This window comes from Nomascus leucogenys, chromosome 9 (genome assembly GCF_006542625.1).
Source record: "Nomascus leucogenys isolate Asia chromosome 9, Asia_NLE_v1, whole genome shotgun sequence".
NCBI classification, from domain to species: domain Eukaryota; kingdom Metazoa; phylum Chordata; class Mammalia; order Primates; family Hylobatidae; genus Nomascus; species Nomascus leucogenys.
This window is the reverse complement of record NC_044389.1, coordinates 34,488,307-34,515,938: the sequence shown is the minus strand read 5'-3', so window position 1 is coordinate 34,515,938 and position 27,632 is coordinate 34,488,307. Positions and strand designations below refer to the sequence as shown.

Here is a 27,632-nt window from a genome sequence, read left to right as displayed (position 1 = left end):
TACTGCACATAGATAAGGGGGATTTTTGGCATACTTTCTCTTTGACATACTTGGAAGTATGGAGAAAAACCTCATCAAACTAATGTCCAGTAGAGGCAGCACATCAGAATCATGGGCTTCGGTGTATAGATTCTAGAATCCTCTCTTGGTGCTCCATTGGATGGCTTTAGTCTTTCTCTGAAGAAAGCTAAGAAGGGAAGAGATGATGATGATGATGATGATGATGGCACTAATGAATGTTCTTTCGGTTGGAGCTATTGCTGGTATGGAGTGATACTAATCGTATGCTATAATAATAAAGCTGAAGATTGCAAGCATTTGCCAGAAGTCATCTCAGTAGTTGATGCTGTAATTCTTTTGTGTGTGTGTGTGACAGAATCTTGCTCTGTCGCCCAGACTGGAGTGCAATGGCACAATCTCAGCTCATGCAGCCTCAACCTCCTGGGTTCAAGCAATTCTCCTGCCTCAGCCTCCGAAGTAGCTGGGATGACAGGCACCTGCCACCATGCCCAGCTAATTTTCTTTTCTTTTTTTTTTTTTTTTGAGACAGAGTCTCGCTGTGTCACCCAGTCTAGAGTGCAGTGGCGCCATCTCAGCTCACTGCAAGCTCCGGGTTCAAGCCATTCTCCTGCCTCAGCCTCTGGAGTAGCTGAGACTACAGGCACCCGCCACCATGCCCAGCTAATTTTTTGTATTTTTAGTAGAGACGGGGTTTCACTGTGTTAGCCAGGATGGTCTCGAGCTCCTGACCTCATGATCCGCCCACCTCAGCCTCCCAAAGTGCTGGAATTACAGGCGTGAGCCGCCGCACCTGGACAATTTTTTGTATTTTTAGCAGAGATGAGGTCTCACCATGTTGGGCGGGCTGGTCTCCAACTCCTGACCTCAAGTGATCCACCTGCCTTGGCCTCCCAGAGTACTGTGATTACAGACGTGAGCCACTGCACCCAGCCTGATGCTATAGTTCTTGCTAAGATTTTTGTTTTGCTGCTGTTTGATGCTGTCTTTATAGTCACTGATTTTTATTTGTTCATTGCCTGTGTTTAGAGAAGCTCCTCTCAGAGGCCTTTTTGTCATTCCTTTGCCGGCTGATAGCACCATTAGGAAATGGAGCAATCCCAGAAGAGCGGGTGTGTAGGCTGGAATTAGATTGCTGCAGTTGGTCATGTGACCTTTGACAAACTCTTTAAGGTCCTTGTCACTTGATTTCTTTGCCTGAAAAGGGGGATAGCTGTAGTACCTACCTTGTAGGGTTATTAGAAGGATTAAGGATCGGGCCGGGCGTGGTGGCTCATGCCTGTAATCCCAGCACTTTGGGAGGCCGAGGCAGGCGGATCACAAGGTCAGGAGATTGAGACCGTCCTGGCTAACACGGTGAAACCCCATCTCTACTAAAAATACAAAAAAAAATTAGCCAGGTGTGATGGTGGGCGCCTGTAATCCCAGCTACTAGGGAGGCTGAGGCAGGAGAATGGCGTGAACCTGGGAGGCGGAGCTTGCAGTGAGCCAGGATGAAACCACTGCACTCCAGTCCAGGTGACAGAGTGAGACTCCGTCTCAAAAAAAAAAAAAAAAAGATAACACATGTTGGGCCAGGCACGGTGGCTCATGCCTATAATCCCAGCACTTTGAGAGGCCAAGGCGGGCAGATCACTTGAGGTCAAGAGTTTGAGACCAGCCTGGCCAACATGGTGAAACCTCATCTGTACTAAAAATATAAAAATTAGCCAGGCGTGGTGGCACAGGCCTGTGGTCCCAGCTACTCGGGAGGTTGAGCCAGGAGAATCTCCTGAACCAGAGAGGCAGAGGTTGCAGTGTGCCGAGATCACGCCACTGCACTCCAGCCTGGGGGACAGAGCAAGACTCCGTCACAAAAAAAAAAAATGTCGGCCAGAGGTGGTGGCTAATGCCTGTAATTCCAGCACTTTGGGAGGTCAAGGTAGGCAGATCACATGAGGTCACGAGTTTGAGACCAGCCTGGCCAACATGGTGAGACTTTGTCTCTACTAAAAATACAAAAATTAGCCGATTAGGATGGCAGGCGCCTGTACTCCCAGCTACTCAGGAGGCTGAGGCAGCAGAATCACTTTAACCCAGGAGGCAGAGGTTGCAGTGAGCCAAGATGGGGCCACTACACTCCAGCCTGGGTGACAGAGACTCTGTCTCAAAAAACAAAACCACACATGTCAAGGGCTAAGCACAGTGTCTGGCACATAGGAATTGCTCAGTAAAGTGTCCTTGAGTTGTCTTAACCTTTCCCTTTCCACCGAATTCTTTCTAGATTCTGATCCTCCTTCTAAGAAACGCGCTCGAGTACAGTGGTTTGTCCGATTCTGTGAAGTCCCTGCCTGTAAATGGCATTTGTTGGGCCGGAAGCCTGGTGCACAGGAAATATTCTGGTATGATTACCCGGCCCGTGACAGCAATATTAATGCAGAGACCATCATTGGCCTTGTTGGGGTAGGTGATGCCACAATCCTTGGTTCTACCTTGAAGCTTATTTCTGTCTGCCTCCTGAACTTCATGACCCCAGAAATATTACCGGCTCTAATACCCCATGGGGAATGCATTATTTCCTGTCATCTTCTGTGCTTGCCTGTCTGTTTCATCTCAACAGATACTTATTTAGAGCACATATCATGTGTTAGGAGCCTCCTACAAGAAGTGACATTTGGGTTGTGACCTGAGGGATGAGCAGGAATTAGCAGATGTATCTCAGGGGGATGTTATATTTAGCTATGACTGTAGCATGCATAAAGCATTGTGAGGCTGAATATGCTGGCTTAAACGAGGACTGCACCTTGAGTAAATCAGTACAAAGAGTGCTAGTTGCTACAGACAAATTTGTATGACAGGATTTCTTAATAAATCAGGTGCTAATGAGCGGCTGGTTTGCAGGCTGAAGTAAGTCACTGGTTATGAGTTTTTCCTGAAGTGACTTCAGGCTCCCCAACATGGGATTAGGTTGTGATGTGAGGTGTGGTTGTATGCTGATTATGTGGTTCTTTGAACGTTAGGGTAGAGACTCTCATCTGGCATGATTATCTTAATTTATCTTTGAGTTAAATGAGTGAAGTAGAGAAAGCTAAAGGAGTGTGAGGCAGATGCAAAAGTTGAGGCAGCAGGATGAGTATACGCAGAGGCACAGGGCTTGGAGCATCTGGGCAGGAGCACAGTGGTGGGAATAGCAGGACTGTAACAAGACCACTTCAAGGAGTATTGCACACTCTGTAGGTAAAATGAGGCCAGATCTTAGAAGGCATTGAAAAGTTAGTTTAAGTAATTTGGTCTTGCTACAGTGGGAGCCATTATTGGCTGTTGAGCAGGGGAGCATGTTTAGATAAGTTTGTGGGGAAACTTGGCATAGCTGAACAGAATGGACTGGAAAAGAAAGCAATGGTAGGGTATAAGAATATCAGCTAGGAGGAATCTGTGAAAATAACCCAGCAGTGAGAGGATGCGTATTTGAACTAGGGTGATAATAATAGGAATTGAGAGATGAACAATAAGCATTTTTAAAATGAAATGAAAGGAATAATTTATTTCATTGATGTCTTTAAAGCCATTAATGATTAAATGAGTAAATACTCAGTAAATATTCATTATTGTGTGTTTTTCTAGCAATATGCTATACCATGTCTTTGTGTCTTTAGATTGGAAAGGTAACATTTTAGGTACAGATGTGGACTTAAATGTTTTTAATTGTAGCTCTGATGGAATACTCCTTGGCTCTCTTGGGGCTTATCTCTTCCTGCTTATCTGTACTTCCTAAATTCAGGTGATACCTTTAGCCCCAAAGGATGTGGTACCGACGAATCTGAAAAATGAGAAGACACTCTTTGTGAAACTATCCTGGAATGAGAAGAAGTTCAGGCCACTTTCCTCAAAACTATTTGCGGAGTTGAATAAACCACAAGAGAGTGCAGCCAAGTTCCAGAAACCCGTGGGAGCCAAGAGTAAGAGTGCAGAAACCCCTTCTTGGACCCCAGCAGAACATGTGGCCAAAAGGATTGAATCAAGGCACTCCGCCTGCAAATCTCGCCAAACTCCTACCCATCCTCTTACCCCAAGAGCCAGAAAGAGGCTGGAGCTTGGCAGTAAGTTGTGGAATGGATCACAGTGGGCAATACTGGGGCTAAAGGGTTATGTGATAAAAATGTTAATTTATGGGAAAGTATTGAGTTAGTAATCATAGTGCACTATAGCCTGGAACTCAAGTGATCAAGCTCAAGCGATCCTCCTGCCTCAGCCTCCCCAGTAGCTGGGACTACAAGGATACATCACTGCACTTGGCTCTATTTTCTGGGTTTTTTTTTGTTTTTGTTTTTTGAGACAGAGTCTTGCTGTATCACCCAGGTTGGAATGCAATGGCACAATCACGACTTACTGTAGGCTTGACCTCCTGGGCTCAAATGATCCTCCTGCCTCAGTCTCCCAAGTAGTTGGGACTACAAGTGCGTACCACTATGCCTGGCTAATTTTATTTTAATTTTTTGTAGCAAGAGGGTCTTGCCATGTTGCCCAGGGTGGTCTCAAACTCCTGGGCTCAAGTGATCCACCCGCCTTGGCCTCCCAAAGTGCTGGGATTACAGGCATGAGCCACCATGCCCAACTATCAAAGTTTGTGTTTAATTTTAGGACTTCTCCCATTTTTTATTTAATTTTTTAAATATGTGAAACATTAATATCATTCGAGTCAAAACTACTTAAATGTACCCAGAAAAGCACTACTCGTTTCCTTGCCCTCCCACCCTGCTTACCCCACCTTCTGTATGTTAATTAATTGTTTTACTTTCTGGTTTATCTTTCGTATGTTTCGTTTTGGAAAAATCAGATATGTATACATATATGTATACCTATATACAGACACACATATATTTTTATTTTTCGTTTTCTTACCAAAAGGGTAGCATACTGGATATATTCTTTTCCAACTTGCCGTTTCCCCTTACAATGTATCTGAAACTCACTCCACAGCCTTTCCTCATCCTCATCTTGTTATAGTCATCCTTTTTTGAATTTTTTGTGTAGGTGTCAAGTTCAAGTATAAGTTACTTGTATTCTTGATAGCTCTATAGTACAGTATGTGTTTTAGGAGCTGAATATAAATGTATAAAACATTTAGAAAATGCTGCAAAAATATTAACTAATCTGTAATATCACCTTCAGAAATAAAGGGGCTGACTGGACGTGGTGGCTCACACCTGTAATCCCAACACCTTTGGAGGCTGAGGCGGGTGGATCAACTGAGGTCAGGCACTTGAGACCAACCTGGCCAACATGGTGAAACCCCGTCTCTACTAAAAATGCAAAAAATTAGCCAGGTGTGGCAGCGCATGCCTGTAATCCCAGCTACTCGAGAGGCTGAGGCAGGAGAATCGCTTGAACCTGGGAGGCACAGGTTGCAGTGAGCTGAGATCACGCTATTGCACTCCAGCCTGAGCAACAGAGCGAGACTCTGTCTCAGAAAAAAAGAAAAAAAAAGAAAGAAACAAGGGTTTTTTTGTTTTTTTTTTTCTCCTTAGGTCCTCATATGTCCCCTCTTCTTCCTCTTTCAACTCTGTTAAAATTTTACCTTTCTTTCAAGGTATATCTCAAAAGCCATCTTTATGAGCACTCAGGTGCTTCTGGACACTTATTTCACTTTATATAATAAAATAGGCAGGCATGTATATCATCTGTTAGAGTGTTTTGTGTGTTGGAACCAGGATTGAGCCTCATTCATCTTTTGTTTAACCTTAGCCCCTGGCACACGCCTGCCTTTTTAACTGCTCAGTTGGTATCTGCAAATGAGCAGCTGGGGTCCTTGGTGCTGTGGTTCTTGTGAGGAAGGAGCAATTCCACACAGTTTTGTGTATTCACAGAACCCAGTGGATTGTCCCCAGGAACCCCCTTCTCTCCACTGGCAGATATAATCTGGGTTAAGAAAAATCTAGGCCTCATTGTTACTTGATAGCACCTCTAGTATAAATTTCTTCAAATGTCATTGAGTTAGGGTTGAAGGCATGTGATGTCACCCCTGATTGAGACCCACTGTTCTGATAGGTTATTTCAGGGAAACCTGTTAGAGATGAGAGAACACTTACCCCATTTATCTGCAAAAGCTGACTTAAAAGTTGACTTATGGTTCTAACTAGGAAAATCACTCCTAAAATTTAGGTGAGAGATGAAAAATTATTAGAGCTACCTGGGCTGGAGAAAGAAAGCCTGGAATGATTAAAAATATAAGATAATTCCTGTTTTACATATAACTCAGTGGCTGAATTTGGCTGTGATGAGATTGCACGTTTGTACATTGTTAGGTAAAAAATTTACACATTGTGGTGATTTCTCTTGGGTTTAGGTAACCCTCAGATGTCCCAGCAGACTTCATGTGCCTCCTTGGATTCTCCAGGAAGAATAAAACGGAAAGTGGCCTTCTCGGAGATCACCTCACCTTCTAAGAGATCTCAGCCTGATAAACTTCAAACCTTGTCTCCAGCTCTGAAAGCCCCAGAGAAAACCAGAGAGACTGAACTCTCTTATACTGAGGATGACAAGAAGGCTTCACCTGAACGTTGCGTAATCCTGAGAACCCGAATTCCAGCTTCGAAAACCATAGACATTAGAGAGGAGAGAACACTTACCCCTATCAGTGGGGGACAGAGATCTTCAGTGGTGCCATCCGTGATTCTGAAACCAGAAAACATCAAAAAGAGGTGACCAGGGACATTACCCACAGAGCAAACTGAAATCCTTCACATCATGTGAAGTGTGTGGGTCATAGTCAAAAAAGTTAGAACAGTAGTTGAAAAACCTATGTCACAGAAGTATTGGGGAGCTTTCTTAAAATACAGATTTCTAGGCCTCTTCCCACACCTGGTGAGTCAGACTCCAAGCACTGGTCCTAGGAATCTGTATTTGGAAATGCTCTTCAGATGATTCCAGTACACTGAGCTGTTACTTGGGGATTATTGCTATAGAAGATAACTTCCCAAACCTGCATTGCTATCCAGTTTGGGATTTCATTAGTTCCTGTGGCTTTTTGCCACACTTTAACAGTCATTTTTTAAAGCAGTTTTTCATTGTTGTTTAATTTCAATAGTTTTTGGGGAACAGGTGGTCTTTGGTTACATGGATAAGTTCTTAAGTGGTGATTTCTGAGGTTTTGTTGCACCTGTCACCTGACCAGTATACATTGTACCCTATATGTAGTCTTTTATCCCTCACCCTCCTTCCACCCTTCCCCCTGAGTCCCCAAAGTCCCTTATATCATTCTTATGCCTTTGCATCCTCATAGCTTAGCTCCCACTTATAAGTGAGAACATATGATATTTGGTTTTCCATTCCCAAGTCACTTCACTTAGAATAATGGTCTCATCTCCATCCAAGTTGCTGGAAGTGCCATTATTTCATTGTTTTATGGCTGAGTAGTATTCCATGGTAGATATATACCACATTTTCTTTATCCACTCGTTGGTTGATGGGTATTTAGGCTGGTTCCATATTTTTGCAATTGCAAATTGTGCTGCTATAAACATGTGTATGCATGTGTCTTTTTTTAATATAATGACTTCTTTTCCTTTGGGTAGATACCCAGGAGTGGGATTGCTGAATCAAATGGTGGATCTACTTTTAGTTTTTTAAGGAGTCTCCACACTGTTTTCTATAGTGGTTGTACAAGTTTACATTCCCACCAGCAGTGTAGAAGTGTTCCCTTTTCTGGCCGGGCGTGGTGGCTCACGCCTGTAATCCTACCACTTTGGGAGGCCAAGGCGGGCAGATCACGAGGTCAGGAGATCGAGACCATCCTGGCTAACATGGTGAAACCCTGTCTCTACTAAAACACAAAAAATTAGCCGGGTGTGGTGGTGGGCGCCTGTGGTCCCAGCTACTTGGGAGGCTGAGGCAGGAGAATGCGGCGAACCTGGGAGGCGGAGTTTGCAGTGAGCGGAGATTGCACCACTGCACTCCAGCCTGGGCAACAAATCGAGACTCCGTCTCAAAAAAAAAAAAAAAAGAAGTGGTGTTCCCTTTTCACCACATCCACACCAACATCTATTATTTTTTGATTTTTTAAATTGTGGCCATTCTAACAGGAATAAGGTGGTATTTCATTGTGGTTTTAATTTGCATTTCCCTGATAATTAGTGCTGTTGAATATTTTTTCATATGTTTGCTGGCTGTTTCTGTATCTTCTTTTGTGAATTGTCTATTCATGTCCTTTGCCTACGTTTTTTTACCTTTTGTTTTTTTTTTGAGCGGGAGTCTTGCTCTGTTGCCCAGGCTAGAGTGCAGTGGTGCGATCTTGGCTCACTACAACCTCTGCCTCCTGGGTTCAAGCAGTTCTCCTGCCTCAACCTCCCTGAGTAGCTGGGACTATAGGCACTCACCACCACGCCCGACTAATTTTTGTATTTTAGTAGAGGTGGGATTTTGCCATGTTGGCTAGGCTAGTCTCGAACTCCTGATGTCAAGTGATCCACCCATCTCAGCCTCCCAGAGTGCTGGGATTACAGGCGTGAGCCACTGCACCCCGCTCTTTGCCCAGTTTTTGATCAGATTATTTGTTTTTTTCTTGCTGATTTGTTTGAGTTCCTTGTAGATTCTGGATATTAGCCCTTTGCTGGATGCATAGTTTGCAAATATTTTCTCCCACTCTGTGGGTTGTCTGTTTATAGTCTGCTAATTATTTCTTTTGCTGTGCAGAAGCTTTTTAGTATCATTGGGTCCCATTTATTTATTGTTGTTTTTGTTGCATTTGCTTTTGGGTTCTAAGTCATGAATTCTTTGCCTAACAATGTCTAGAAGACTTTTTCCGATGTTATCATCTAGATTTTTTTTTTTTTTTTGAGATGGAGTCTCACTCTGTCTGACGCCCGGGCTGGAGTGCAGTGGCATGATCTCAGCTCACTGCAACCTCTGCCTCACGGGTTCAAGCAGTTCTTCTGCCTCAGCCTCCCGAGTAGCTGGGATTACCAGCGCCAGCCACTACGCCTGGCTAATTTTTGTATTTTTAGTAGAGACGGGGTTTCACCATATTGGCCAGGCTGGTTTCGAACTCCTGACCTTGTGATCCACCTGCCTCAGCCTCCCAAAGTACTGGGATTACAGGCGTGAGCCACTGCTCCTGCCCGTTATCTTCTAGATTTTTTATGGTTTCAGGTTTTAGATTTAAGTCTCTGATCCATCTTTAGTTGATTTTTGTATAAGATGAGAGATGAGGATCCAGTTTCTTTCTTCTTCTTTTTTTTTTTTTGTTTTTTTGGAGACAGAGTTTTGCTCTCATTGTCCAGGCTGGAGTGCAATGGCACGATCTCGGATCACTGCAACCTCCGCCTCCTGAGTTCAAGCGATTCTCTTGCCTCAGCCTCCTGAGTAGCTGGCATTACAGGCACCTGCCACCATGCCCAGCTAATTTTTTGTATTTTTAGTAGAGACAGGGTTTCACTGTGTTGGCCAGGCTGATCTCAAACTCCTGACCTCAGGTGATCCACCCACCTCGGCCTCCCATTTTTGTATTTTTAGTAGAGACAGGGTTTCAACGTGTTGGCCAGGCTGATCTCAAACTCCAGACCTCAGGTGGTCCACCCATGTTGGCCTCCCAAAGTGCTGGGATTACAGGCATGAGCCACCATGGCCGGCCCCAGTTTCATTCTTCTACGTGTGGCTTGCCAATTATTCCAGCACCATTTGTTGAATAGGGTGTCCTTTTCCCACTTTATGTTTTTGTTTGCTTTGTTGAAGATCAGTCGGCTGTAAGTATTTGGCTTTATTTCTGGGTTCTCTGTTCTGTTCCATTGGTCTACGTGCCTATTTTTATACCAGTACCATGCTGTTTTGGTAACTACATCCTTGAAGTTATAGTTTGAAGTCAGGTAATGTGATGCCTCCGGATTTTTCTTTTTGCTTAGTGTTGCTTTGTCTATGCGGGCTTTCTTTTTTGGTCCATATGGATTTTTGTATTGTTTTTTCTAGTTCTGTGAAGAATGATGATAGTATTTTGATGGGAATTGCACTGAATATGTTGAATCTGTAGATTGCTTTTGCAGTGTGGTCATTTACACAATATTGATTCTACCCATCCATGAGCATGGGATGTGTTTCCATTTGTTTGTGTCATCTATGATTTCTTTCAGTAATGTATCAGATCTAGGATCTTTTTGGATGAGTCTTCAGAGTTTTCTAGGTATATGATCATATCATTGGTGCACATTAACAGTTTGACATGCTCTTTTTTAATTCGGATGCCCTTTATTTCTTTCTCTTTTCTGATTGCTCTGGCTAGGACTCATTTTTTAACTGGAGACTATTCTCAAATACAAACTGTACAAAAAGATAAGACATTTAGAACAAACTTTGCTGTACAAATAAAAATGCAACAAGCCAGAAGTTACAATTTGTAGTGTTTGCTACCTAGAAACTTCAGCACCTGTTCCATAATAGGTTGCTCAATAAATGCTTTATATTGAATATATAGCTGCATTTCTGTTAACCTTGAGCCTGTGTGGATAATAAATTCATGCATGCATCAGAAACAAAAAAGGACAAGCACCTCTCCCTGGGAGTAGTATATTTTGGTCTCTAGTTGGGGAGGTGGTGAGTCTAATTTAAATAAGCTTAAGGCAGACTTTGAACTCTGGGTTTGAGTCAAGCTTCAATTATAACTTTTTAGTTATAATTTTTTGCCAACTTTTTAGCAAAAAGAAAGTTTTGCTCTTCTCTTTTTTTTTTTTTTTTTTTTGAGATGGAGTCTCGCTCTGTCGCCCGGGCTGGAGTGCAGTGGCACAATCTCAGCTCACTGCAAGCTTTTCCTCCCAGGTTCACGCCGTTCTCCTGCCTCAGCCTCCTGAGTAGCTGGGACTACAGGCACCCGCCACCATGCCCAGCTAATTTTTTGTATTTTTAGTAGAGACAGGGTTTCACCGTGTCTCTGTCAGCCAGGATGGTCTCAATCTCCTGACCTCATGATCCACCTGCCTCGGCCTCCCAAAGTGCTGGGATTACAGGCGTGAGCCACCGCGCCTGGCCAGTTTTGCTCTTTTCAAAGTATGTATAAAAAGACTGGGAGCCAGTCGGGCCACTTGACTATCTTCTGGTGCCTGTTGTACACTCTGGTATCCAAAACTGCTTCCCCTGACCTCGCTGTGATTTCTTGTAGGGATGCAAAAGAAGTAGAAGCTCAGAATGAAGCCACCTCTACTACCCATCGTATCCGCAGAAAGAGTTCTGTCTTGACTATGAACCGGATTAGGCAGCAGCTTCGGTAAGACTACTCCTTGGCAGGCAGAGAAACATTGCTGCCATCTCTGATATCTATAATCTTATCACTTAAAGCCTCTTATCCTGTTTATTTGCCAATCCATTGAAATTGACCTTTTACCTAGCATGTCTGGAATTATGTTAAGTTTCAAATAATTGTCTTAGTTTGAAGGGGCAAGAAATACTTCCTGGGCTTAGGTGGCTCCCATCCCTAATCATCATGTCCAGCAAGACTGGTGGTGGGATGGGGTGCGTAAGAGCATGAACTTGGATTCTGACAGGTCTGGATTTGAACCTGGGCTTTGTCATTTACCATCTGTGTAACCTTGGGAAGGCAAAATTACCTTTCTAAGCCTGAAATTCCTCATCTACAAAATATAATAATATACATGTCATAAAGTCGTTGAGGGGTTTAATGAGATAATATAAATAACGCTCCTAACAGAGTGTCTCGGTAGCAAGCACCCATGTTGCCTGGTCACAGGAGGGACCCTGCAATACTTGTAATCCACACTAATCTTACAGAGTTCTCCTTATTTAGACTTGAACACTGAGTATCAAAAAATGTGTCCCTACCATTCAGGTTTCTAGGTAATAGTAAAAGTGACCAAGAAGAGAAAGAGATTCTGCCAGCAGCAGAGATTTCAGACTCTAGCAGTGATGAAGAAGAGGCTTCCACACCACCCCGTCCAAGGAGAACACCCAGAACTGTGTCCAGGAACCTGCAATCTTCCTTGAAGTCATCCTTACATACCCCCACGAAGGTGCCAAAGAAAAGTGTAAGGTTCTTCTAGGTTTACTTCCCATTGAAGCATCCCTCTCTTAGTTTAAAAGTTACAAATGCTGAGGTCACAGATTAGTAACAGCTGGAATCTGAGGACAGGTCTGTTATATTCAGTGCTATTCTCTGTGGAATATTCATGGAGAAAGGGACCTAAGTGAACACTAGGACTGAAAATGAATCTAGTAGAGAGTGATTTTTGAGGTAAGTCCCTTTTACGGTACAGAATCAGATGGCCAAGAGCTGAACTTCCTGAGGGAAGTACAAGACCCACTCCTCTTTGCATTTCCCACGGAGCACTGGCAGAGTGGGTATCGCATGTACAGCCACCGAGCGGTGGTGTTAGTTTTGTTGTCCCACTTGATACACCTGAGAAACCGGGAGTGCTACTTACATATTGGTAACAAATCGTGTCACAGCAAGATGGAAGGAGGAGATCAATGGACATCTTTTCTGCTTCCTGTGGAACTTTAGCAGAACACCAAAAAGGTATTCAGATGAGGATCTTCTCGTGTTCGAATGTGCTTGAGAAATGTTTGAATTAAAGTTTAAAACTGACAGAGCATCTTATTCTTTGGAACACAATTGAGAAATCTTAATTAGAAGACTTTCTAAAGCTGATGTCCATTTTTCCATGTGAAGATGTGATTTGGCTTGGGTTGAAATCAAAGAAAAATCTCGGCTGGGCACGGTGGCTCATGCCTGTAATCCCAGCACTTTTGGAGGCCGAGGTGGGTGGATCAGTTGAGGTCAGGAATTCAAGACCAGCCTGCCAACAATGGTGAAACCCTGTCTCTGCTTAAAATACAAAAATTAGCCGGGCATGGTGGCAGGTGCCTGTAATCCCAGCTACTCTGGAGGCTGAGGTGGGAGAATCACTTGAACCTGGGAGGCGGAGGTTTCAGTGAGCTGAGATCGCACCATAGCACTCTAGCCTGGGTGGCAGAGTGAGACTCTATCTCAAGAAAAAAGTCTCTAGGGAAAGGAATCCAGTAGATCAGTAGTCCCCAGCCCTTTTGGCACCAGGGACCCCCTTCATGGAAGACAAATTTTCTGTGAATGGCAGGGGCTCGGGGGATGGTTTCAGGATGAAATTGTTCTACCCCAGATCACCAGGCATTGGATTCTCATAAGGAGTGTGCAACCTAGATCCCTTGCACACGCAGTTCGCAATAGGATTTGCACTCCTATGAGAATCTAATGCCTCTGCTGCTCTGGCAGAAGGCAGAACTCAGGTGGTAATACTCACCTGCCCACCACTCACCTCCTGCTGTGTCCTGGTTCCCAACAGGCCTCTGGTTTGATTGTGTCTCCTGGCCCCCACCCAAGAGTAGGGATATAGGGTGTAGGGTACCTTCAGCATAATAAAAAAGGGCAGAAGCCCATCAGGTTTCTTGATACCTTCTCAGCAAGGCCTTATCAACTCTTTTCTGTTTTCTCCAAAATTAATAAATGTAAAGCTTTTTTTTTTTTTTTTTCTTTTTTTTTTTTTTTTTTTTTTTTTTTTTTTTTTTTTTTTTTTTGAGACACGGTCTTGCTCTGTCTCTTGCCCAGGCTGGAGTGCAGTGGTGCAATCTCAGCTCACTGCAGCCTCAACCTCCTGGGCTGAAGCAATCCTTCCACCTCAGCCTCCTGAGTAGCTGGGACTACAGGAGTGTGCCATCATGCCTAACTAATTTAGAGGGGGCTTTCACCTCTGTGTTGCCCAGGCTGGCCTCGAACTCCTGAGTTTAAGCAGTCCTCCTGCCTTGGCCTTTCAAAGTGCTGGGATTACAGGCGTAAGTCACCGCACCAGCCTGTAAAGCCTTTTAAACAGAGTTTAAGTGCTTTCTGCCTCAGGAGGAAGTAGAGAGATTGTTCTCTCTCTAGCCAGGCTGAAAACAGGATGGGTAGAGTGAAATGCCCCATAGAAAGGAATGCTTTGTGGAAACGCCATGAAGATGAGGGAAGCAGCAGCAGGCTTGCTCTAGCCATGAGCAAGGAAGAAGATAGAGGGCTGTTAGACTACACTAAGCGGTGACCTGGGGGTTTGGAGTGGAAAAATCTGCCAAGGTTTCTCCAAGTCCCATACCGTGGGCCATGGAAGTCCTGGGCTGATGCTTGACTACATCTTCAAATAAGCCCAGGGAAAGATCTAATGAATCAAACCTAGTTTATGCCTCCTCTTCTCTTCTGTATTTGGGCAGAGTAGTTAGGGTTTCTTAAACATTTCTTGTCTTTCAAGATAATATTTTACTTTTAAATAGTATTTCATCCAAACTTAATTCTTTCCTCAGACTGACATTGTTATAAATCCTGATACTATACATACATTAGAAAAAAGAAACCATGTTTGGACGATGAACAAAGTTTATGCAATGTGAGGTGAGAGAGGGAGAGTCATGGTCCTTTAAATCCAGAAAGGAACTAAGAAGAATTCACCACCTCTCTTCCTTTTATCAGATCAGCACAAATCACATTTGCTGGTGTGTCCTGGATGGTGTTTTGCTTTTCTCTTGTGAAATATGTTCTCTGTTTTGAATACAGCTCAAGCCTAGAACACCACGTTGTGCCACTCCTCAGATCCGTAGTCGAAGCCTGGCTGCCCAGGAGCCAGCCAGTGTGCTAGAGAAAGCCCGACTGAGGTACTGCTGCTCTTGATTCCCCTTCAGAGAGGCAGGAACCATGGGGCCTCTGCTTTCATTCACATGAAATTAGCAGTCACTGGTCTACCTAATAAAGATAGATACACTATGTGTCTATACTTTTACCTATCTAGGTAAAGTGAGTGTGTGTTTAGAAAAAAGAAACCTCTCAGGTAGCATCTGGGTTAGCCAATGTGGACAGGCCCTGGGAGGACTGACCTTCCCGTCTGCTGCCATCATTTCCGCAGGGATGGAAGATGATTAGTCAGGACAGTGTCTCTTTATTATGATGCCCTTTAGAACCATATGGAGACTTTCATATAAGTCTGGATCCTGTCAGAAATCAAGCAAAATCTGAATCTCCTGTGGGATGAGGTCCACCCATGTGATTTGGGTGGAGAAACGGAGGCCAAGGATTATGAGGCCAAATGGAGGGATTCGAGAATGAAGGGGTTCTCTGGCATTTGAAATTGAGTTTTCAGGTAGAAACATAGACAAGAAACCATAATCATTTTCCATTGATTAATGAGTACATGGTTGGGGAATGTTCCTAAAGTCTTCATTTTCTCTCATTTGCCACCAATGGTAGGCTGCACGTTTCTGCTGTACCTGAGTCTCTTCCCTGTCGGGAACAGGAATTCCAAGACATCTACAACTTTGTGGAAAGCAAACTCCTTGACCATACCGGAGGGTGAGTCATGTGAGGCAGGCAGGGTAGTTTGGGGAATAAGGCCCCTGCTAGTAGAATGCCTTGGGTGTTACAGTTCAGCCATAGAGGCTTTCTCCAGTATCAGCAGACTAGACCAAATCATTGCTGAAGCCTAAAGCTTCTGAAACATTTGTTGCCAAAGTAATCCTATAGGAACAGAAATTTTGCCTTTCAGAAAGAATGAAACTGGCCTTCATTGAGTAGGCAGTTTGTATATAGCATTACTTGTGGAATGAATGATTCTATATAAGCAGGTCCTACTCTGACCAGCTTCCAAGGATGGTCCCTACTGCCCCCACCTCCACATTTCAAGGGTCTCGGTCCTTCCCTCAGTATACATTACCACACTCCTAACTGATTATAGCGTGTAGTGGCTGGCTGAGACCTACCCCACGGGTTTTCCCTTCTTGCTCTAGGTGCATGTACATCTCCGGTGTCCCTGGGACAGGGAAGACTGCTACTGTGCATGAGGTGATACGCTGCCTGCAGCAGGCAGCCCAAGCCAATGATGTTCCTCCCTTTCAATACATTGAGGTCAATGGCATGAAGCTGACGGAGCCCCACCAAGTCTATGTGCAAATCTTGCAGGTAAGCAGAGCTGTTTGGGCTTTTTGGAAAATACTGTTTCTTCGTGACACATGAAAAAGGAAAGAGTTACTTAATTTTGCGTGTATTGCATATTCATGATATACCAGGCATTGTCCTTTCTGTAGAGGTAGCAAGGGCAAGGAAGACAGAATTCTTACCCTAAGGGACTTCAAAGTCTAGGAGCTGGATAATGATTACAAGCCAGGAAGCCAGTACTTACCCACATGGTGAAATCTGTGAGCTCACAGGTAGCAGTGTGGCAACATGGAAAAGGAGTCCGTGGCAGGCCAGAGGTTGAGCCTTGCTCTTTTGTCCATGGGCTGTTATTCTGGAGCAGGTAACATCCAGTTATAGAATTATGTAATAGTGATTTTAAGGGGGCTTCTGGCCCAGCCTGTGACTCATTTGCATTTCAAACTCATATACTTTCTTTATCTTCTCTTTTGGTGCGTTCTCTTGTCCTTCCAAGTTAGGGTTAAGACTAGATTGGGAGGCAGAATATAGGATACCAAAGTCCTCAGGCTAAATGCCTCCCTCCATTTGCAGATTTAACTTTAAGCCCAAGGGAGTAATATCCTTACAGTTCCTCACAACTGTGTTTCTCCTAATGCAGAAGCTAACAGGCCAAAAAGCAACAGCTAACCATGCGGCAGAACTGCTGGCAAAGCGATTCTGCACCCGAGGGCCTCCTCAGGAAACCACCATCCTGCTTGTGGATGAGGTGAGGTGCCCATGGGAGGACAGGAGAAGAAACGGGGCTGTACTTACATTTCAGGAGCAAGTGCTGGGTGGGAGGGAGGAAAGTCCTGGCTCCCTTCTCCATTCCTATGAGCCCATTTTCTGGTGCTGAGAGGCATGTGTCAATGGACTGCTTTGGTGCTATGACTTGGGAAACATGCAGCTAAAGCAGTGGTTATAGGTCTTCATTTTGAAGCCCCAGCTCAGTCTCTGTGATTGACTCTGCACCTCTCTCCTTTTCCCTGGCAGCTCGACCTTCTGTGGACTCACAAACAAGACATAATGTACAATCTCTTTGACTGGCCCACTCATAAGGAGGCCCGGCTTGTGGTCCTGACAATTGCCAACACAATGGACCTGCCAGAGCGAATCATGATGAACCGGGTGTCCAGCCGACTGGTAGGTTCTAGGGCAGTTCCCATGCTGTTCTTGTAGATCTGTAAGCTTGGCCAAGAAGTTCTGCAAAAATGGTCCAGGTGTGGTGGCTCACGCTTGTAAACCCAGCACTTTGGGAGGCCAAGGCAGGCAGATCACCTGAGGTCAGGAGTTCAAGACCAGCCTGACCAACATGGAGAAACCCCATCTCTACTAAACATACAAAAATTAGCCAGGTGTGATGACACATGCCTGTAATCCCAGCTACTTGGGAGGCTGAGGCAGGAGAATCGCTTGAACCTGGGAGGCGGAGGTTGCGGTGAGCCGAGATCGCGCCACTGCACTCTCCAGCCTGGGCAACAAGAGCGAAACTGTCTCAAAAAAAAAAAGAAAAAAAAAAGTTTTAGCACTTATAACCTGCCAGGCAGCGTTAGGTGCTTGGAATAGTGCAATAAAGCAGGCAGATGCAATGTCTGCCCTCACGGGCCTTGCAGTTCAGCAGGAAGCACAACGAGAAATCATGAAGAGCCTGGTAAGTGAAGCCAAGTGCAGTGACAATGTATAGCATAGATCTGAAGATCCTCTCACCCACCAATTAAAGCACCTCAGTTTTTATCTACTTCCAAATGATTCTGATAGAATCAAAGGTCCTTAGGCTGGGCCTGGTGGCTCATGCCTATAATCCCGGTTTAGGCCTGGCGTGGTTGCTCACACCTGTAATCCCAGCACTTTGGGAGGCCAAGGCGGGTGGATCACGAGGTCAGGCGATCGAGACCATCCTGGCTAACACGGTGAAACCCTGTCTCTACTAAAAATACAAAAAAATTAGCTGGGCGTGGTGGTGGGTGCCGGTAGTCCCAGCTCCTTGGGAGGCTGAGGCAGGAGAATGGCGTGAACCCAGGAGGCGGAGCTTGCAGTGAGCTGAGATCATGCCACTGCACTCCAGCCTGGGCAGCAGAGTGAGACTCCGTCTCAAAGAAAAAAAAAAAAAAGAATCAAAGGTACATAAATGAAATGAAAAAATAGTTCAAGAATTACTGCCCTACAGGACACCACTGGTCATTGTCAGTAAAGGCAGTGGTAGTCTAGGTATGAAATGTGTAATTTGTTATATGGGACCTGGGAATCGGGTTTGGGGGCCCAAGGGTGACTTTCCACCTGGATAATCATTGGGCAATCAACGAACTTATTCCTCTGTTGTTTTGGCTCCCCAGGGTCTTACCAGGATGTCCTTCCAGCCCTATACATATAGCCAGCTGCAGCAGATCCTAAGGTCCCGGCTCAAGCATCTAAAGGCCTTTGAGGATGATGCCATCCAGCTGGTAGCCAGGAAGGTAAGTCACCAGCTACACCCATAAATCAGTCAGCACATCTTTGCTGAGTACCTGCTGGGTATGAGGCCCTATGCTGGTACTCTGAGGATGAAAAGAAATTTAGAAAGTCCTGTAAAAATATCAAAAAAGAGAGACAAGATTCTGAGAAATTCCTCAGCCTTGTTATTTTATGATTGATTAGAGGGCCCTAAGTATTGTGGGTTTATATGCAAACTAATAGGAATTGATTCAGGGAGCAAGCAGTTTGGCATGATGAAAGGGACAGTAGTCAGGTAGACAAACCTGGTTTGAATTCTGGCTGTAACGCTTAGTAGGCATGCAGAAGGTTATAGGCAAGTTACTTAAAAATTTCCTGAGCCTCAGTTTTCTTCTCTGAAGAAGAATGGGAGCACTTACCTCATAGGGTCATTGTGAAAATATAACAAGATCACGTCTATTACATGCCCAGCAAGGCACACTCTCCAGGCTAGATATGAGGTATTAGATGCCCCTCCCCTCCAAGTCTAATAGGAGAATGCTCCCTGAGAGTTCACCACAGACTAGTCTCCCCGGCTACTGAGGAACAAAGTGGGTTAAATGTCTGCCTCAAGCTGAAAGAAAGAAAAACCGTACATCCACAAGTATTTCAGCACATAAAAGAATTATAAACTTATTTCTAGTTTCCTCTTGCCAACACACCCTTCACCCTGAATGGCTGTAGCAGCAGCACATGACTGTGACTCCTGCTTGGAACTAGCTACTATATTAGGGACTGGGGTGAGAGGTGAGCCAGCTGTGTGCCTGTCTCCAGGCTTTGCTTTCCAGGAGAGAGATCCTCAAAGTTATCATCTAGGCATTTTATGGGTAGAGTTTTTCACTTTTGCTGTTATGCTGTCTATCTAGACTATCTAAGAGGCTTTTTCTTTTTCCGAACGATCCTTTTTTTATGCCATCCTTTTTTTTTTTTTTTTTTTGAAACAGCGTCTCACTCTGACACCCAGGCTGGAGTGCAGTGGTGTGATCTCAGCTCACTGCAACTTCCGCCTTCTAGGTTCAAGCGATTCTCCTACCTCAGCCTCCCGAGTAGCTGGGATTACAGGTGTGTACCACCATGCCCGGCTAATTTTTGTATTTTAGTAGAGATGGGGTTTCGCCATGTTGGCCAGGCTGGTCTTGAACTCCTGACCTCAGGTGATCCACCCACCTTGGCCTCCCAAAGTGCTGGGATTACAGGAGCAAGCCACTGCACTCAGGCAATGCCATCCTATTTATTTGAGATTGTCCTCTCCCGTTTTCCTCCAAGATGCTTCTGTCAGTTGATTTTGGTCTCTATCTTGCATTGTTAGAGACTTTCTGCAGTTGTCTTGGTTGTCCTCTCAGGTGTAAGTGTAGAGATTAAACAGCTGGCTCTGATCATGTGAGTGGGGTTTATTCACTATGAGCTTTGCTGTGGGATGATCTGAGTGGGCCAATATCACTGTCTTTCCATCTTTCCCATGGGGATAGTCAGATTTCTCAGTATGCTTCCCCTGTCCTGTCTGGAGGGCAGTGTTCTGGGAATGAGGGGCTGATGCCAGGTACAGAAGAGGTCTTCCAGTTTGGCATGCATATAGTAAGCATCTATTTTTGGTAAGGGACACCTCTTCTACAATAATGCCTAGCATTCCTAGGACCAGAGACTTTTTGCTAAACTTCGCTTGAGAATAAATTTCCTTTGTTGTTGTTTTTTTGTTTTTTGTTTGTGTTTGTTTTTGTTGTTTGTTTTTGTGTTTTTTTGTTTGTGTTTTTGTTTTTTGTTTTTGTTTATTTTTGTTTTTGTTTTTGTTTTTTTTTTGAGATGGAGTCTTACTCTGTCTCCAGGCTGGAGTGCAATGGTGCAATTTCGGCTCACCGCAACCTCCGCCTCCTGTGTTCAAGCCATTCTCCTGCCTCAGCCTCCCAAGTAGCTGGGACTACAGGTGTGCACCACCACACCCAGCTAATTTTTGTATTTTTAGTAGAGACAGGGCTTAACCATGTTGGCCAGGCTGGTCTCAATCTCTTGACCTCCTGATCCACCCACCTCAGCCTCCCAAAGTGCTGGGATTACAGCCAATAAAACTTTTATTTATAAAAACAGATGGTGAGCCACACTTTGTTGTTTCCTGATCTAAGGCATCTTTAGTTTCTTAACGTCCTCAACTTTTTTTAACTTTCAACTGCAACCAAATAGTACCTACTTTTGGCCAGGCGTGGTGGCTCACGCCTGTAATCCCAGCACTTTGGGAGGCTGAGGCAGGTGGATCACAAGGTCAGGAGATCGAGACCATCCTGGCTAACACGGTGAAACCCCGTCTCTACTAAAAATACAAAAAATTAGCTGGGCGTGGTGGCACGAGCCTGTAGTCCCAGCTACTAGGGAGGCTGAGGCAGGAGAATCACTTGAACCTGGGAGGCCGAGTTTGCAGTGAGCTGAGATCACACCACTGCACTCCAGCCTGGGAGACAGAGCAAGACTCTGTCTCAAAAAAAAAAAAAAAAATTCCCTACTTTAGCAAAACAACCCCGCTTTACCTCTTTCCAGCACCACTAACTCCTGAGCATTTTGAGGATTTTTAATGTAACTTAGATTTGTTCTTGGATTCCCCAATACAGGTTTAGGATTTGGCTTTCTGCAGTCTGCTACACTAACTGCTACTCTTCCATGTCTTTCTAACTTGCAGAATTATAATTATTATTATTATTTTTTGAGACAGAGTCTCGCTCTGTTGTCCAGGCTGGAGTGCAGTGGCACGATCTCGGCTCACTGCAACCTCGGCCTCCCAGGTTCAAGTGATTCTCCTGCCTCAGCCTCCCTAGTAGCTGGGACTACAGGTGCCCGCCAACATGCCCAGCTAATTTTTTGCATTTTCAGTAGATACGTGGTTTCACCGTGTTAGCCAGGATGGTCTCAAGCTCTTGACCTCGTAATCCGCCTGCCTTGGCCTCCCAAATTGCTGGGATTACAGGCGTGAGCCACTGCGCCTGGCACTAACTTGCAAAATTATATTTTTAAATCTCCTCCCGTTGCTTCCCTTCCTTTTAGAGTTTTGGGTGGGTTGTTGTTGTTGTCATTGTTTTTTGAGACAGAGTCTTGCTCTGTCACCCAGGCTGGAGTGCAGCAGCACGATCTTGGCTCCCTGCAACCTCCGCCTCCCAGGTTCAAGCAATTCTCCTGCCTCAGCCTTGTGAGTAGCTGGGACTACAGGCAGGCACCCGCCACCATGCCCAGCTAATTTTTGTATTTTTAGTAGAGGCGGGGTTTCACCATGTTGTCCAGGCTGGTCTTGAACTCCTGACCTCAAGTGATCTGCCTGCCTTGGCCTCCCAAAATTAAAGGATTATAGGTGTGAGCCACTGCACCTGGCCAGAGTTTTGGTGCTTTTTTTTGTTTGTTTTTGTTTTGAGACGGAGTCTCACTCTGTCTCCAGGCTGGAGTGCAGTGGCATGATCTCGGCTTACTGCAACCTCTGCCTCCTGGGTTCAAGCAATTCTCCTGCCTCAGTCTCCTGAGTAGCTGGGACTACAGGCATGTGCCACCACACCCAGCTAATTTTTTGTATTTTTAGTAGAGACAGGGTTTCACCATGTTAGCCAGGATGGTCTCTATCTCCTGACCTCATGATCTGCCCACTGCAGCCTCCCAAAGTGCTGGGATTACAGGCATGAGCCACTGCGCCCGGCCCCAGCCTGGTTTTTTAAACAAAGATTCAGAAGACATCCGATTTGGATGCTGCTCTTCCTCAAATCTCTTGCTGATAGTTTCAAAGCCCTCTCTATTTCTTTTTTTTTTTTTATGGATCAATGATAATAACTCAATCCTCTATTTGACAAAGAAGAAGGAGAAGGAAGAGGAAGAAAAAGAAAGTGGGATAAAGGATCAGAAAGGGAGGAAAATAGAAAAAATTAGAGTATGACTCCAGGGTAGACCTGTTTTGTTGTCGCTTGGTTTGTTGGTTGGTTTGACAGTTGTATTTTTCATATGTTTCGCCATGTTGGCCAGGCTGGTCTCGAGCTCCTAGCCTCAAGTGATCAACTCGCCTCAGCCTCCCAGAGTACTGGGACTACAGGCGTGAGCCACCACATCCAGCCCCCACATTGCTTCTGGCCTCTGTGGTAGACCTCCCAGACGGGGCGGCCGGGCAGAGGCGCTCCCCACATCCCAGACAGGGCAGCCAGGCAGAGGTGCTCCTCACTTCCCAGATGGGGCGGCCGGGCAGAGACGCTCCTCACTTCCTAGACGGGGTGGCAGCTAGGCAGAGGGGCTCCTCACATCCCAGAAGGGGCGGCCGGGCAGAGGCGCTCCTCACTTCCCAGACGGGGCGGCCGGGCAGAGGCGCTCCTCACTTCCCAGATGGGGCGGCCGGGCAGAGGCGCTCCTCACTTCCCAGATGGGGCGGCCGGGCAGAGGCGCTCCTCACATTCCAGACGATGGGCGGCCAGGCAGAGACGTTCCTCACTTCCTAGACGGGGTGGCGGCCGGGCAGAGGCGCTCCTCACCTCCCAGACGGGGCGGCCGGGCAGAGGAGCGCCTCATAACCCAGAGGATGGGCGGCCAGGCAGAGACGCTCCCCACCTCCCAGACGGGGCGGCGGCCGGGCAGAGGCTGCAATCCCAGCACCCTGGGAGGCCAAGGCAGGCGGCTGGGAGGCGGAAGCTGCAGCGAGCCAAGACCACGCCACCGCACTCCAGCCCGGGCAACACCGAGCACCGAGTGAGCGAGCCTCTGTCTGCAGTCCCAGCACCTCGGAGCACTGGAGGTCAGGAGCTGGAGACCAGCCTGGCCGACATGGCGAAAGCGCGCCTCCAGCCAAAGGAGAAAAACCAGGGAGAGGCTGGGCGCGGTGGCTCACGCCTGTAATCTCAGCTCTCAGCGAGGCAAGAGGCGGGAGGATAGCTTGAGCCCAGGAGTTCGAGACCTGCCTGGGCAATATAGCGAGACCCCGTTCTCCCGAAAAAGAAAAAAAAAAAAAAAAAAAAGACAAAAAACCAGGGAGGGGTGGTGGCGCGCGCCGGCAATCCCAGGCAGCCCGCAGGCCAGGGCAGGAGAATCACGGGAGCCGGACGCAGGGAGTGTGCAGCGAGCCGAGTTTACTCCAGCCTGGGCCACAGAGGGAAGAAAGAAAGAAAGAGAAAGAAAGAAAAAGGGAAGGAAGGAAGGGAGGGAAGGGAAGGGAAGGAAGGACCCTCTCTATTTCTTTACATATAACGAAGCGAGTCTGTTTTATATTCTATATCTTATAATTATGATATCTGAAGTCTTCAGGGATCTGATTCTGATAACCATTGATTCTGCTGGTTCCCATGCATATGTGGCTTCGTTTTCTTATTTTTGTGTCTTGATTTTTATTTTATTTTTACTATATGCATGGGATTCAGCATGCTCCTTTATTTGAGAGTTAATTGGGGCCTGGGTTGAAGTTGAATTCCTTTAGAATTTGTTTTTTTTTTTTTTTTTTGCTTCTGTTATCTAGGGGCACTACCAACTGTTACCATTTTTAAAATAAAATTCTCCACTTGAGAACTGTAGGAAATACAACATAAATTTGGGCTCCAAATCCAAGCGAGGGCTTATGGTTGTAAAAACTCAGGGAAGTGTCTGGGTGGGGTGGCTCATGCCTATAATCCCAGCACTTTGGGAGGCCAAGGTGAGAGGATTACTTGAGCCCGGGAGTTTGAGACCAGCCTGGGCACCATATTAAAACCACGTCTCTACAAAAAATTTAAAAATTAGCCCAATGTGATGGGAGGGGAGGAGAACTGACAAAGCAGAAGGTCTACAGGACACCCTTACCAGTTCGATGTTGGGGATTAGAGGAAGGGAAAAATATAAGCTGATAGTCATGTTTGTGTCCTGGGTTACTTGAAAAGTGATTTTTTTTTTTTTTTTTTAGACGGACTCTAGCTTTGTCACCCAGACTGGAGTGCAGTGGCATGATCTTGGCTCACTGCAACCTCTACCTCCCAGGTTCAAGTGACTCTCCTGCCTCAGCCTCCCCAGTAGCTGGGATTACAGGCGCGTGCCACCATGCCCGGCTAATTTTTGTATTTTTAATAGAGATAGGTTTCACCATGTTGGTCAGGCTGGTCCTAAACTTCTGACCTCAAGCGATCCACCTGCCTGGGCCTCCCAAAATGCTGGGATTACAGGTGTGACCCACCGCGCCCCCGACCCTGGCTAATTTTTGTGTTTTTAGTAGAGATGGGGTTTCGCCATGTTGGCCAGGCTGGTCTCAAATTCCTGACCTCAGGTGATCCGCCTGCCTCGGCCTCCCAAAGTTCTCGGATTACAGGTGTGAACCACCGCATCCAGCCCCTTCCTCCATTCTTGATTCTAGTCCTCTTAGCCGTTGACCAAGCCAACCCCAAATTCACCACGTGCTGTAAGGGGTGCGTGGCTATGGCTTTATCTCCAGATAGGCTCCACCTCAGCCTCTTGTCTTTGGCTGGCTGCTTCTGGGGGCACACGTCTCTTTCTATACAAGGAGTGAGAACTCTGTTTGCAGATGCTTCAATAATGATCTTGAACCAAGCGTCTCTGATTTTAGACTTCATTTCCTGAATAGTAAAGCTGAGAATTTCTGCGTTGTCCACTGTGGAGTTAACTGTAAAACCAAGACAGAGGTTTGGACTAGAGGATTAGAGTCCCATGCACAATATAATAATTCATTTCTATTCTTCCTCAAGGTTCCCTGCCAGGGCTAAGTACTCAACTTTACGCTTATGTCCATTGCCAGCACTACCTTTTCTTTTTAGTTGAATACAGAATCTATTTGTTCTTCTGGGCTAAGGGGGCCTCAGGAATAAAATATTCCCTCTTGTAGGTAGCAGCACTCTCTGGAGATGCACGACGGTGCCTGGACATCTGCAGGCGTGCCACAGAGATCTGTGAGTTCTCCCAGCAGAAGCCTGACTCCCCTGGCCTGGTCACCATAGCCCACTCAATGGAAGCTGTGGATGAGATGTTTTCATCATCACACATCATGGCCATCAAGTAAGATGCTCCACTTCCTAAGCCTTCCTGGAAGGCTGTAGCAACATGTTTCCCTTTCTAAGCTTTTACTCATTCAACCTGCGCTTACTAATAACACAGTTATTTTTCGTAGGGACATTATCTAGTCAGGGAAACAGAAATATAACCCTAGGATAATAGAATATTTGCCACTTATTGAGCTATATTATAGGTGTTTAGGGCGTAAAAGTGCTATGATAAGAACAAAAAAAGAAGCAGCTGCTTCTCTCACACTGATTGATGTGCTCAGCTCATGAAATGAGGGCACGGGTATTTATGAGTGACCAGTATATTTCCAGATGTAGTTGCTGTGTTTCCTCACTTCCACAGTGACATTTTCTGTATCAGTTTGAGAGTTTGGGGGTTAGGGAGAACCTTGCCACATAATATAGGAGAAATTATTTCGCAGGTTTTCTCTTTTCTAAAGACACAGAAAAGTTTTCTTTGGCTTTCCTCTGGGCTGAGGTTACAGCCACTAACAACTCACATCCCCTCGTTTCCTTTAAGAAATTCCTCTGTTCTGGAACAGAGCTTCCTGAGAGCCATCCTCGCAGAGTTCCATCGATCAGGACTGGAGGAAGCCACATTTCAACAGGTGATCTCCTCCTCTTTTCAAATCCTTCTAGATTTTGGACTTGCGCTTTTAAAATACGTGGAAATTTCCATGAATGTGTGACAGTCTCTATTTTGTGCCACCTGGAGTATGTGAAAGAATACCAGACCGGCACCTATTTTAATGTGACATTTTATAGAGCTGCATGAGAAGAGACCTTTAGTGACTGGTTTCTGCATGTTAGATTGAAGGCCTATGTGCCAGACACTGTTCAAAGAATGAGATGAACAAGACAGTTACTTCCTGATTACAGCTTATGTTGTAGTGGAGTCAAGGCTTTCAGAATGAGGCCATATTTGAGAACAAATCACAGATCAGTCCAATCCCTACATGGGTATAGTTCAATTAGATCAAGTGAGAGGAATCAGTAGGGCTTGTGCTTTGTTAGTTTACTTAAGACTGGTATCTCTAGGTAATTGGCTGCCTTGGAAGATGAATTGTTAAAGGTGTTTATGAGTGTGTACCTGAGAGGTGTATGTCTGTGTATGTATGTTTTAGACATCTTTATTTAACTAAAATAAGTCAGGAAAACATTTTCCTTTCAGCTACTTATTTATTGGGTTGGTTGTAAATTCTTGTTTAAAATTTTAGCTACTGGTCATGTTTTTCCCATTACTGTTCTCTTCCTAGAGTCTGAGATAGCTCTTCTGCAGAGAGTGACTTTCATTTTAGTTTGTAAGCATTTCCTGAACATCTGCAGTGTGCCATTAACTGTGATGGATCCTTGAACCCCAAGCTGATTTGGTTAACATCTCTGTTCCTGACAAGCTCCCAGTCTTGGGGCTGGGACGGGGATGGACTCATAGATACTTAGAATGGAAAGTGACCAGAAATGCTGCAGATTTAGCTGACCCAGTTGAGAACGTTAGGGTAGGAATCTATGTTTCCAGCTCTCCTCCTGCCTCCCTTTATTTCTTTATTCAATTTTCTCTCTAGGCCTTTGTGCTTTTCCAAGGGTCATGCCTTGGCATTTGCTCACTGTACCTGATAAGGAAAGTGGCCTTGTAGTAAAATTTGACTTGAATTTTGACAATCTCAATTATGGAACTCTCAGCCCCTGGAAACAAGACTATTTGTATCACCAGTGAGAGTTACTAGTCATTTTATATCCATTAACTCACAAGGGATGTACAGTGTATTTTATAGATAAAATTGAAGTTCAAAAGAGTGCAGTAACTTGCCCAGGTTTACATATTTAGGTAAATGGTAGCACCAGGATTCAGGCCTGCTGTTTTCTGATTCCAAGGCTAGCATCCCATTCTGCCTCTGCATTTTGTGTACCACTGGGGCACCAATTGATGCCTTCTGGAGTGTTTGATATCCTGGGGGCCACGTGTCTGATTTTCCCAAATGAAGAAAGAAAGGAACAGAAAAAGCCCCAGGATTGTATTTCCTCTTAACCTTTGCCTTGCTATTTGTGTCTAGATATATAGTCAACATGTGGCACTGTGCAGAATGGAGGGGCTGCCATACCCCACCATGTCAGAGACCATGGCCGTGTGTTCTCGTCTGGGCTCCTGTCGCCTCCTGCTTGTGGAACCCAGCAGGAATGATCTGCTCCTTCGGGTGCGGCTCAACGTCAGCCAGGACGATGTGCTGTATGCACTGAAAGAAGATTAA

The 27,632-nt window shown here is 45.4% G+C and overlaps 1 protein-coding gene across 2 annotated transcripts in view; it reads left to right on the top strand.

The window, feature by feature from the left end:
- ORC1 (origin recognition complex subunit 1) overlaps positions 1-27,632 on the top strand; it is a 29,562-nt gene extending 1,930 nt beyond the window's left edge. The window contains exons 3-16 of one of the 2 annotated variants that reach the window (XM_030818807.1): positions 2,282-2,460; positions 3,779-4,097; positions 6,338-6,698; positions 11,141-11,245; positions 11,825-12,005; positions 14,549-14,646; positions 15,236-15,337; positions 15,772-15,943; positions 16,557-16,664; positions 16,931-17,080; positions 18,271-18,390; positions 25,212-25,381; positions 25,907-25,994; positions 27,438-27,632. In XM_030818807.1, coding sequence (XP_030674667.1) covers positions 2,282-2,460; positions 3,779-4,097; positions 6,338-6,698; positions 11,141-11,245; positions 11,825-12,005; positions 14,549-14,646; positions 15,236-15,337; positions 15,772-15,943; positions 16,557-16,664; positions 16,931-17,080; positions 18,271-18,390; positions 25,212-25,381; positions 25,907-25,994; positions 27,438-27,632 — 2,348 coding nt within the window. Of the gene's footprint in view, positions 1-2,281; positions 2,461-3,778; positions 4,098-6,337; positions 6,699-11,140; positions 11,246-11,824; positions 12,021-14,548; positions 14,647-15,235; positions 15,338-15,771; positions 15,944-16,556; positions 16,665-16,930; positions 17,081-18,270; positions 18,391-25,211; positions 25,382-25,906; positions 25,995-27,437 lie in introns of both variants that reach the window. The other variant, XM_030818806.1, reaches the window with a different exon arrangement.